The sequence below is a fragment of the Procambarus clarkii genome, chromosome 75, assembly GCF_040958095.1.
Source record: "Procambarus clarkii isolate CNS0578487 chromosome 75, FALCON_Pclarkii_2.0, whole genome shotgun sequence".
NCBI classification, from domain to species: Eukaryota; Metazoa; Arthropoda; class Malacostraca; order Decapoda; family Cambaridae; genus Procambarus; species Procambarus clarkii.
The window spans coordinates 7,963,466-7,974,636 of record NC_091224.1 but is presented as its reverse complement, the minus strand read 5'-3'; the positions used below and the strand labels follow the sequence as shown (position 1 = coordinate 7,974,636).

Genomic DNA, 11,171 nt, shown 5'->3' with positions numbered 1-11,171 from the left:
TCACTAGTAACAATGTTTCCAGCCTCACCTTCACTAGTAACAATGTTTCCAGCCTCACCTTCACTAGTAACAATGTTTCCAGCCTCACCTTCACTAGTAACAATGTTTCCAGCCTCACCTTCACTAGTAACAATGTTTCCAGCCTCACCTTCACTAGTAACAATGTTTCCAGCCTCACCTTCACGAGTAACAATGTTTCCAGCCTCACCTTCACGAGTAACAATGTTTCCAGCCTCACCTTCACGAGTAACAATGTTTCCAGCCTCACCTTCACAAGTAACAATGTTTCCAGCCTCACCTTCACCAGTAACAATTGTTATGAACCCCAGGTACCTTAATGAGGTGGATCTTCCTTGTGAGAGTTATTCTACCCACCTGATTGGATTTAGAAGTCAGGGGAAGGAAAGAAATTAAGTAAACGTCAGTGAATCATAACTGAGAGAATGAAAGCAGAGGACGAGTATCTTATACAAGCTAGCTGAACTGAGATGTCGACATTTTGATCTGGGTCGTGACAGACGTAGGTCTTCACTTGAGTTGCGAGAGTCGTCTAGGATAGACGTACGTTGGTGCCTCCTAGTAAGAAAGAAGATATGGTTCCCGGTTTAGTGTTTGAGTGAAGGCTATGTGTACAACTTGTGTGAATACTGCCGAGGACGTCGTACGACGTTCCTATGTGATCGTGAACGATATTATTTATTTATTTATTTGTTTATTTATTTATATACAAGAAGGTACAATGGGTTTGTGTGAATACATAGCATAGTACAGTAATTACACTCTTGCAAAGCCACTAGTACGCGCAGCGTTTCGGGCAGGTCCTTAATCTAACAGATAATTTTAAGTAGGTAAATTCTATCAGAATTAATAAAATGATAACAAATACATTGCAAGGAAAAAATGAGATGAGAGAGATTAGTAAATATATTAAAGCACATTGGTATATTAAAGCTCTGATTGATTACATTGACAGCATGATTGGTAATTTAAACAAGATTAATAGACACCATACATCAGATTGACAGCACATATAAGAAGACAGCAATGATCACAATGATAAAGATGTTCAGATTGGGTACATAAAGATTGGGAGATTGGGTAGCAATAGATACAGTGCAATTTTAAAGCAAAAGATAAAAAACTATGAAGATGAAATTAGGTACTTTTTAGTATTGTTTTTGAATGACACAAAAGTTGGACAGCTTTTCAATTTAATAGGGAGTGAGTTCCATAGACTGGGTCCCTTTATTTGCATAGTGTTTACACAGATTAAGTTTGACTCTGGGGATATCAAAGATATATTTATTTCTGGTGTGGTGATAATGGGTCCTATTACATCTGTCCAGGGTAAGGACCTCTTCCTTATTACATCTGTCCTCTTTAGTAAGAGGCTTCGATTTAGTAAGTAAAGTTTTAGTAAGCTAAAGTTATATTAGGGGCGGCCTGAAGTCTACAGGATGGTCGTGACCTGTGTAGACCCTACTGTGAGATATCCTTTGAGAGGATGAAATTTAGCAGGTGTTTCTGTGTGAAGGTTGGCTGACAACTTCGTAGACTCAAGTCGGGACTGTGAGAAGCACTTAGAGACAGTCCAAGAGGATTTGTGGACGACTTTGAGTGAGCGCCATATTTGGAGCTTCGGCGGATGTGTCGCCGTCTTCTTACTGATTGTGGTTTGTGTGGGGAGAAGTTCGTGGAGGAGCTTCGTGTCTGGTGAAGATTATATGGTGGAACTTCAAGTGTGGAGTTGAACTAAAGTGATGGAGCAAAACTTCAGTGGTAGTGTGGAACTTAGAGTGTAGTGGAGCTACACTTTCTTTTGTGAAGCCGCATAGAGAAACTTCACAGGCATTGAGTGGTACTTCAAGTAGCAGCAATATTGAAGAGACTGCAGGAGTACCTATTTGATTTCGAAGACCCAGAGACAGGTTCTTAGTGGTGGGCCTCAGGGCGTAGAACATGGCCACCATGGTATGTTTGAGTGAGTGCATGAATGTATATGGCATGAAAGACGCCGTGTAAGGTGAGAAAGTTAATATTTTATTGTTGGAAATATTTTTATATGCAAATTACCAAGCCATAAGGAGTGAGGAGGTAGGAGGCTGTGGCCGAGAATTGAGCAGCCGCCTAGTGCAGTTTATGTGGTGAATAACTGTTATAATATAAGTGTGTTGCAGGTTTGTAGACTTTTATGATATTGTACTGCTGTATTAGTTTATTTCTGTGTATTTTCATGTAATAAATGTTTGTCTGCAGACAACTGATTATTGCTCTTGTCTTGGTCAGTCTTTCTAGGAAGAGAGAGAGATAAATGGTTGCAGATCAATTGACAGCGGACGATAATATCATGAAGGGGAATTAAAAGATCATCTGGAAACAATGAGTGTCACGGCGGCTCGACAGGGTGTGTATTCATAACCAATAGGCCAGATTGGAACCGTTTCCCTAGGTAAAGGAAACGTTAAATCCCCCTCCGAGTATAAGACGATTTCAGGGTGATCCTCCAATATGCTCTCCAGTGTCCATTACTGATTGATTGATGACAGCCGCAGTGTAGTTGCAGTGGTTGATCTTACTTTATCAGGGAAGTGGTAGGAGCTTCTGTTCGTTAGTAAGTAAAGTTTTAGTAAGCTAAAGTTAAGTATAAGTTTATAAAATCCCCGACCCCTGATAAAATGTTTCCAGGAACACCTTCACGAGTAACAATGTTTCCAGCCTCACCTTGAATATCTTCATAATCCAAGCACACCTTCAACATCCTCAAAATGGAAGCACACCTTCATGCAGCAGGAGTATCATATCCTCAGGCACACTTGCTTGACCATTACTATATTTCTATACACAGCTTCCTGTGTGGATCATATTACCAGAGACTCTTGTATGTACACGTCATAATATCTGCGGCCCCACACCCGTGCTGTGAGCGGGTTGGTGCTCCAAGGAACACTAAGACGAGGGAAGCGTTATAATGTGTACTGGCACGAGAGCGTAATGTGACCACGTGTACTGCTTCCTCACACGACTTCCGCCTCCCTTGTGGCCTCGCCCCCGTGACCTGGCCCCGTGACCTGGCCCCGTGACCTGGCCCCGTGACCTGGCCCCGTGACCTGGCCCCGTGACCTGGCCCCGTGACCTGGCCCCGTGGCCTGGCCCCGTGACCTGGCCCCGTGGCCTGGCCCCGTGGCCTGGCCCCGTGACCTGGCCCCGTGACCTGGCCCCGTGACCTGGCCCCGTGACCTGGCCCCGTGACCTGGCCCCGTGGCCTCGCCCCGTGACCTGGCCCCGTGGCCTCGCCCCGTGGCCTCGCCCCGTGTTAACTCATGACTGGGAGTCAGACTGGTGCTAATATAAAATATTTGATTACAGTGGTGGTTGCTGAAGGGAAAGTTTGTGAGTATATATATACTGTGGTAGACTAGTTTAGAAGCAGTAAAGCGGTAACAGAGCAATAATCACGGACATAATAAGTTACATTTGAGGATTTTATTCATACCAAACTATATAAATAGACACAAATCTTGCTAGATTGAACAGGTGTAGAGCAGTACTAACTAATCTTATAATCTGAGTAGTGATATATCATGGTACAACACTGTGAAGAAGTAACGACAACAGTATTTGTAGAAATAAGACCTCTTAGTAAATTTATTAGTTACGTTATAATTCTTTACAATTAACCGACGTTAATCATGCTAAATGGATGATACATGACAAAGAACTTAAAACTTCAAACAACAAATGAATAGGATACAAACAATTTGTATGAAAAATTTGCTTAAATTATACAGTGTAGGTATTGAAAAAAAAAGAGTGATTGCTTGCGTGTGTGTACTCACCTGTTTGTACTCACCTATTTGTGCTTACGGGGGTCGAACTCTGGATCTTTCCGTCAATTAACTGGTGCACAGATTCCTGAGCCTACTGGGCTGTATAATATCTACACTTGAAACTGTGTATGGAGTCAGCCTCCACCACATCACTGCCTAATGCATTCCATCTGTTAACTACTCTGACACTAAAAAAGTTCTTTCCAAAGTCCCTGTTGCTCATTTGGGTACTCAGTCTTCCCCCTTACTCATTTTGATTCGTTATTCTTTTCCGTCTTTACATTTAAAATTTTGTATCGTATTGGTCTCAACAACTTTCTAATCTAGTTCATTATATTTATTTACGACTCTTAAAGTAAAGTAGGTCTTATAGGCACCGCTCTGACTCCTGTTGACGGGACTGTTCAATATTGTTCCTTCTGTCTTCTGTTCTTCACTTTGAACAATGTTTCTTTATCACTTTGTCAACTCCCATGATAGTCTTGCAGGATGATGTTGCTCTTCCAGTGTTGTAAGACCCTCCCACGGTGAGCCCCTCACAGTCCCCTCCCACAGTGAGCACCTCACAGTCCCCTCCCACAGTGAGCCCCTCACAGTCCCCTCCCACAGTGAGCCCCCTCACAGTCCCCTCCCACAGTGAGCCCCTCACAGTCCCCTCCCACAGTGAGCTCCCTCACAGTCCCCTCCCACAGTGAGCCCCTCACAGTCCCCTCCCACAGTGAGCCCCTCACAGTCCCCTCCCACAGTGAGCCCCTCACAGTCCCCTCCCACAGTGAGCCCCTCACAGTCCCCTCCCACAGTGAGCACCTCACAGTCCCATCCAACAGTGAGCCCCTCACAGTCCCCTCCCACAGTGAGCCCCTCACAGTCCCCTCCCACGGTGAGCCCCTCACAGTCCCCCTCCCACAGTGAGCACCTCACAGTCCCCCTCCCACAGTGAGCACCTCACAGTCCCCCTCCCACAGTGAGCCCCTCACAGTCCCCTCCCACAGTGAACACCTCACAGTCCCCTCCCACAGTGAGCACCTCACAGTCCCCCTCCCACAGTGAGCCCCTCACAGTCCCCCTCCCACAGTGAGCCCCTCACAGTCCCCCTCCCACAGTGAGCACCTCACAGTCCCCCTCCCACAGTGAGCCCCTCACAGTCCCCTCCCACAGTGAACACCTCACAGTCCCCTCCCACAGTGAGCCCCTCACAGTCCCCCTCCCACAGTGAGCACCTCACAGTCCCCCTCCCACAGTGAGCACCTCACAGTCCCCCTCCCACAGTGAGCCCCTCACAGTCCCCTCCCACAGTGAACACCTCACAGTCCCCTCCCACAGTGAGCACCTCACAGTCCCCCTCCCACAGTGAGCACCTCACAGTCCCCCTCCCACAGTGAGCCCCTCACAGTCCCCCTCCCACAGTGAGCCCCTCACAGTCCCCCTCCCACAGTGAGCCCCTCACAGTCCCCCTCCCACAGTGAGCCCCTCACAGTCCCCCTCCCACAGTGAGCACCTCACAGTCCCCCTCCCACAGTGAGCCCCTCACAGTCCCCTCCCACAGTGAACACCTCACAGTCCCCTCCCACAGTGAGCCCCTCACAGTCCCCCTCCCACAGTGAGCCCCTCACAGTCCCCCTCCCACAGTGAGCTCCTCACAGTCCCCCTCCCACAGTGAGCACCTCACAGTCCCCCTCCCACAGTGAGCACCTCACAGTCCCCCTCCCACAGTGAGCACCTCACAGTCCCCCTCCCACAGTGAGCCCCTCACAGTCCCCTCCCACAGTGAGCCCCTCACAGTCCCCTCCCACAGTGAGCCCCTCACAGTCCCCCCTCCCACAGTGAGCACCTCACAGTCCCCTCCCACAGTGAGCACCTCACAGTCCCCCCTCCCACAGTGAACACCTCACAGTCCCCTCCCACAGTGAGCACCTCACAGTCCCCTCCCACAGTGAGCACCTCACAGTCCCCCTCCCACAGTGAGCCCCTCACAGTCCCCCTCCCACAGTGAGCCCCTCCCACAGTGAGCCCCTCACAGTCCCCCTCCCACAGTGAGCCCCTCACAGTCCCCCTCCCACAGTGAGCCCCTCACAGTCCCCCTCCCACAGTGAGCCCCTCACAGTCCCCCTCCCACAGTGAGCCCCTCACAGTCCCCCCTCCCACAGTGAGCACCTCACAATCCCCCCTCCCACAGTGAGCACCTCACAGTCCCCCCTCCCACAGTGAGCCCCTCACAGTCCCCCCCTCCCACAGTGAGCCCCTCACAGTCCCCCCTCCCACAGTGAGCACCTCACAATCCCCCCTCCCACAGTGAGCACCTCACAGTCCCCCTCCCACAGTGAACACCTCACAGTCCCCTCCCACAGTGAGCCCCTCACAGTCCCCTCCCACAGTGAGCACCTCACAGTCCCCTCCCACAGTGAGCCCCTCACAGTCCCCTCCCACAGTGAGCACCTCACAGTCCCCCCCTCCCACAGTGAGCCCCTCACAGTCCCCCCTCCCACAGTGAGCACCTCACAGTCCCCCCTCCCACAGTGAGCACCTCACAGTCCCCCTCCCACAGTGAACACCTCACAGTCCCCTCCCACAGTGAGAACCTCACAGTCCCCCCCTCCCACAGTGAGCCACCTCACAGTTCCCCTCCCACAGTGAGCCCCTCACAGTCCCCCTCCCACAGTGAGCCCCTCACAGTCCCCCTCCCACAGTGAGCCCCTCACAGTCCCCCTCCCACAGTGAGCCCCTCACAGTCCCCCTCCCACAGTGAGCCCCTCACAGTCCCCCTCCCACAGGGAGCCCCTCACAGTCCCCCTCCCACAGGGAGCCCCTCACAGTCCCCCTCCCACAGGGAGCCCCTCACAGTCCCCCTCCCACAGTGAGCCCCTCACAGTCCCCCCTCCCACAGTGAGCCCCTCACAGCCCCCCTCCCACAGTGAGCCCCTCACAGTCCCCCTCCCACAGTGAGCCCCTCACAGTCCCCCTCCCACAGTGAGCCCCTCACAGTCCCCTCCCACAGTGAGCACCTCACAGTCCCCTCCCACAGTGAGCCCCCTCACAGTCCCCTCCCACAGTGAGCACCTCACAGTCCCCTCCCACAGTGAGCCACCTCACAGTCCCCCTCCCACAGTGAGCCCCCTCACAGTCCCCTCCCACAGTAAACACGTTACACTTGCTCCCTCCCATGTTAGACAATTTTCATATCATTTGAATTATTGCCTTCTTCACAAATCTGCATTTTATTTAATAAATTAAGAATTTGATTGTATGGTTGAATATAAGTGACACTTAAGTGACACTTGCCTGTAGTGACACAGGCTAGTGTCACTAGCCTGTGTCACTAGCCTTGCCTGTAGTGACACAGGCTAGTGGTACTAGCCTGTAAGAGGGGTTGAAGTCCTGGAATGTTCAGCAGAACACGATCCAGAAGTATTATAGTGATTGAACAGATACTGAACCCATCATACAGCTTGTTTAACGTGGTGAAAAGGCAGACACTGTTCTCTATATATGTCCTGTGTAAAGTCTTGGTTGAGCAGTCATTACTCGCTTTATAGAGTCTGTGTAAAGTGGTAATTGATGATATATTCCTACCACTATAGAGCCTGTGTAAAGTGGTAATTATGATATATTGCTACCACTATAGAGCCTGTGTAAAGTGGTAATTATGATATATTGCTGCCACTATAGAGCCTGTGTAAAGTGGTAATTGATGATATATTCCTGCCACTATAGAGCCTGTGTAAAGTGGTAATTATGATATATTGCTACCACTATAGAGCCTGTGTAGAGTGCGCTCAGAGAAATAAAGAGAGCGAGCGAGCTTGTAACTTTTGGCGAGATAATTGTGATGCAGAGTGGCACTGTTCCCTCAGCCGTCCCTGATAATTGCCGGTGATTATTACAGAATCTGTCATTGTCGGCTATTGTGAGGCAGTGAGAGGCACCATTGTGAAGCAACGAGCAGCACCTGCAACGGGAGGCACCATTGTGAAGCAACAAGCAGCACCAACAGCGAGAGGAACCTTTGTGAAGCAACGAGCAGCACCATTGTGAAGCAACGAGCAGCACCATTGTGAAGCAACGAGCAGCACCATTGTGAAGCAACGAGAAGCACCATTGTGAAGCAACGAGCAGCACCAGCAGCGAGAGGCACCATGCATTGTGAAGCAACGAGCAGCGCCAACAGCGAGAGGAACCATTGTGAAGCAACGAGCAGCACCAACAGCGAGAGGAACCATTGTGAAGCAACGAGCAGCACCAACAGCGAGAGGAACCATTGTGAAGCAACGAGCAGCACCAGCAGCGAGAGGCACCATTGTGAAGCAACGAGCAGCACCAGCAGTGAGAGGCACCATTGTGAAGCAACGAGCAGCACCAGCAGCGATAGGCACCATTGTGAAGCAACGAGCAGCACCAGCAGCGATAGGCACCATTGTGAAGCAACGAGCAGCACCAGCAGCGATAGGCACCATTGTGAAGCAACGAGCAGCACCAGCAGCGATAGGCACCATTGTGAAGCAACGAGCAGCACCAGCAGCGAGAGGCACCATTGTGAAGCAACGAGCAGCACCAGCAGTGAGAGGCACCATTGTGAAGCAGCGAGCAGCACCAGCAGCGAGAGGCACCATTGTGAAGCAACGAGCAGCACCAGCAGTGAGAGGCACCATTGTGAAGCAACGAGCAGCACCAGCAGCGAGAGGCATCATTGTGAAGCAACGAGCAGCACCAGCAGCGAGAGGCACCATTGTGAAGCAACGAGCAGCACCAACAGCGAGAGGCACCATTGTGAAGCAACGAGCAGCACCAACAGCGAGAGGCACCATTGTGAAGCAACGAGCAGCACCAGCAGCGAGAGGCACCATTGTGAAGCAACGAGCAGCACCAGCAGTGAGAGGCACCATTGTGAAGCAACGAGCAGCACCAGCAGCGAGAGGCACCATTGTGAAGCAACGAGCAGCACCTGCAGCGAGAGGCACCATTGTGAAGCAACGAGCAGCACCTGCAGCGAGAGGCACCATTGTTAGCAAGATGAAGCATTGTGGACAAGATGAAGCATTGTGGTCAAGATGAAGCATTGTGGGCAAGATGAAGCATTGTGGACAAGATGAAGCATTGTGGACAAGATGAAGCATTGTGGGCGAGATGAACCATTGTGGTCAAGATGAAGCATTGTGGGCAAGATGAAGCATTGTGGACAAGATGAAGCATTGTGGGCGAGATGAACCATTGTGGTCAAGATGAACCATTGTGGTCAAGATGAAGCATTGTGGTCAAGATGAAGCATTGTGGGCAAGATGAAGCATTGTGGACAAGATGAAGCATTGTGGACAAGACGAAGCATTGTGGGCAAGATGAAGCATTGTGGGCAAGATGAAGCATTGTGGGCAAGATGAAGCATTGTGGACAAGATGAAGCATTGTGGACAAGATGAAGCATTGTGGACAAGATGAAGCATTGTGGGCGAGATGAAGCATTGTGGTCGAGATGAAGCATTGTGGTCAAGATGAAGCATTGTGGTCAAGATGAAGCATTGTGGGCAAGATGAAGCATTGTGGACAAGATGAACCATTGTGGACAAGATGAAGCATTGTGGGCAAGATGAAGCATTGTGGTCAAGATGAAGCATTGTGGGCAAGATGAAGCATTGTGGACAAGATGAAGCATTGTGGGCGAGATGAACCATTGTGGTCAAGATGAAGCATTGTGGTCAAGATGAAGCATTGTGGTCAAGATGAAGCATTGTGGACAAGATGAAGCATTGTGGACAAGATGAAGCATTGTGGGCGAGATGAACCATTGTGGACAAGATGAAGCATTGTGGGCAAGATGAAGCATTGTGGACAAGATAAAGGGTTGTGGGTAAAATGGAGCACTGTGGGCAAGAGGCAATATTTTAACACGGGGAAGCATCACTGCGGGTAAAAGGGATCAGCACTCTGAGAATGTGGAAACATTGCGGTCCAAAAGAAACATTGAGCAAGCGGAAGCAATCCGTCCGAGAGACGCCAGTTTGAAATACGATTTTTTTGTTTAAAGTAATATAACAGAATTGGGAAAGAATAAGCATTGTGTGAAAGATACATGCATTGTGGGCAAAATACAATGCTGGAGGGCAAAATTAGTGCATTTCGGGCAGGATACAATAATGAAGTCAGAATGTATTTAATACAGTGTATGAGAGCCAGAGGGAGAGGAGGGGACCATCTCATTGCTGTTCCTTGCCCAAGATACTTCCCTGGTGCCTGGGGATGACTTGTGGATTGTGTACACCACTCTGGCGTGGCAGCACTTATTGCAAGATGGCCGTCACGCTCAGTTCTGTTACCTCGCCATCCCCTATCCTCGCTACGACCACCTACCACCTCGCCATCCCCTATCTTCGCTACGACCACCTACCACCTCGCCATCCCCTATCTTCGCTACGACCACCTACCACCTCGCCACCTATCCTCGCTACGACCACCTACCACCTTGCGATCTCCTATCCTCGCTACGACCACCACCTCGCCGCCACCTATCCTCACTACGACCTCCACCTACCACCTCACCATCTCCTATCATCGCTACGACCTCCTCCTCCCACCTTGCCATGTCCTATCCTTGCTACGACCTCCACCTCATCATCTCCTATCATCGCTACGACCTCCCACCTCACCATCTCCTATCCTCGCCACGACCTCCTCCTACCACCTCGCTATCTCCCATCCTCGCCACGACGTCCTCCTACCACCTCGCTATCTCCCATCCTCGCTGCAACCTCCTCCTCCTCACGTCGCCACGACCTACCACCTCGCCATCTCCTATCCTCGCTACGACCTCCTCCTCCTCCTAACTTGCTGTCTCCTATCCTCGCTACGACCTCCACCTACCACCTCGCCATCTCCTATCTTTGCTATGACCTCCACCTCTAACCTCGCCATCCCCCTGCTATCCCTCACCGCCACTCCAGACAAAACCACCTCGCTCCACAACCCATTTTCAGATAATGGTAGTTTCTCCAACTCATTGGTGGAAATTACCAACATGTTGAAATGGAGCCCCAGTAAGCCACTTTTTGTACTAATTTAATGGAGTTCGGAAAAATTAATTTAAAATCCGAACTTAAATATTTCTGTCTTGAGGTTATCTTGAGATAATTTCCGAGCTTAGCGTCCCGCTGCCCAGTCCTCGACCAGGCCTCCTTTTTGCTACCAGGAAGCAGCCCGTAGCAGCTGTCTAACTGCCAGGTACCCATTTACTGCTAGGTGAACATAGGCATCAGGGTAAAAGACACTACTCTGCCCATATGTTTCCACCTGCTCCCTGGATCGAACCCGGAACCTCAGGACTACGAATCTGAAGTGCTTTCCACTCAGCTGTCAGGCC

At 50.3% G+C, this 11,171-nt stretch overlaps 2 protein-coding genes across 2 annotated transcripts in view; one reads left to right on the top strand and one right to left on the bottom strand.

The window, feature by feature from the left end:
* LOC138356982 (chloride intracellular channel protein 6-like) overlaps positions 1-2,758 on the bottom strand; it is a 3,656-nt gene extending 898 nt beyond the window's left edge. Inside the window, exons 1-2 of the mRNA XM_069313513.1 lie at positions 2,722-2,758; positions 1-298 (exon numbers count right to left, since the gene is read on the bottom strand). The exon at positions 1-298 is cut by the window's left edge and continues 898 nt beyond it. Coding sequence (XP_069169614.1) covers positions 1-298; positions 2,722-2,758 — 335 coding nt within the window. The remainder of the gene's footprint in view (positions 299-2,721) is intronic.
* Positions 2,759-10,105: 7,347 nt separating this feature from the next.
* Positions 10,106-10,717, top strand: LOC138356981 (uncharacterized). Its single transcript, XM_069313512.1, has one exon. It carries the CDS (start codon positions 10,106-10,108, stop codon positions 10,715-10,717), a length of 612 nt encoding a protein of 203 aa, XP_069169613.1.
* Positions 10,718-11,171: the final 454 nt, after the last annotated feature.

What these genes read in the sequence shown, in the direction of transcription:
- LOC138356981 (XM_069313512.1), top strand. Translation starts at nt 10,106, where the DNA reads ATGGCCGTCACGCTCAGTTCTGTTACCTCGCCATCCCCTATCCTCGCT.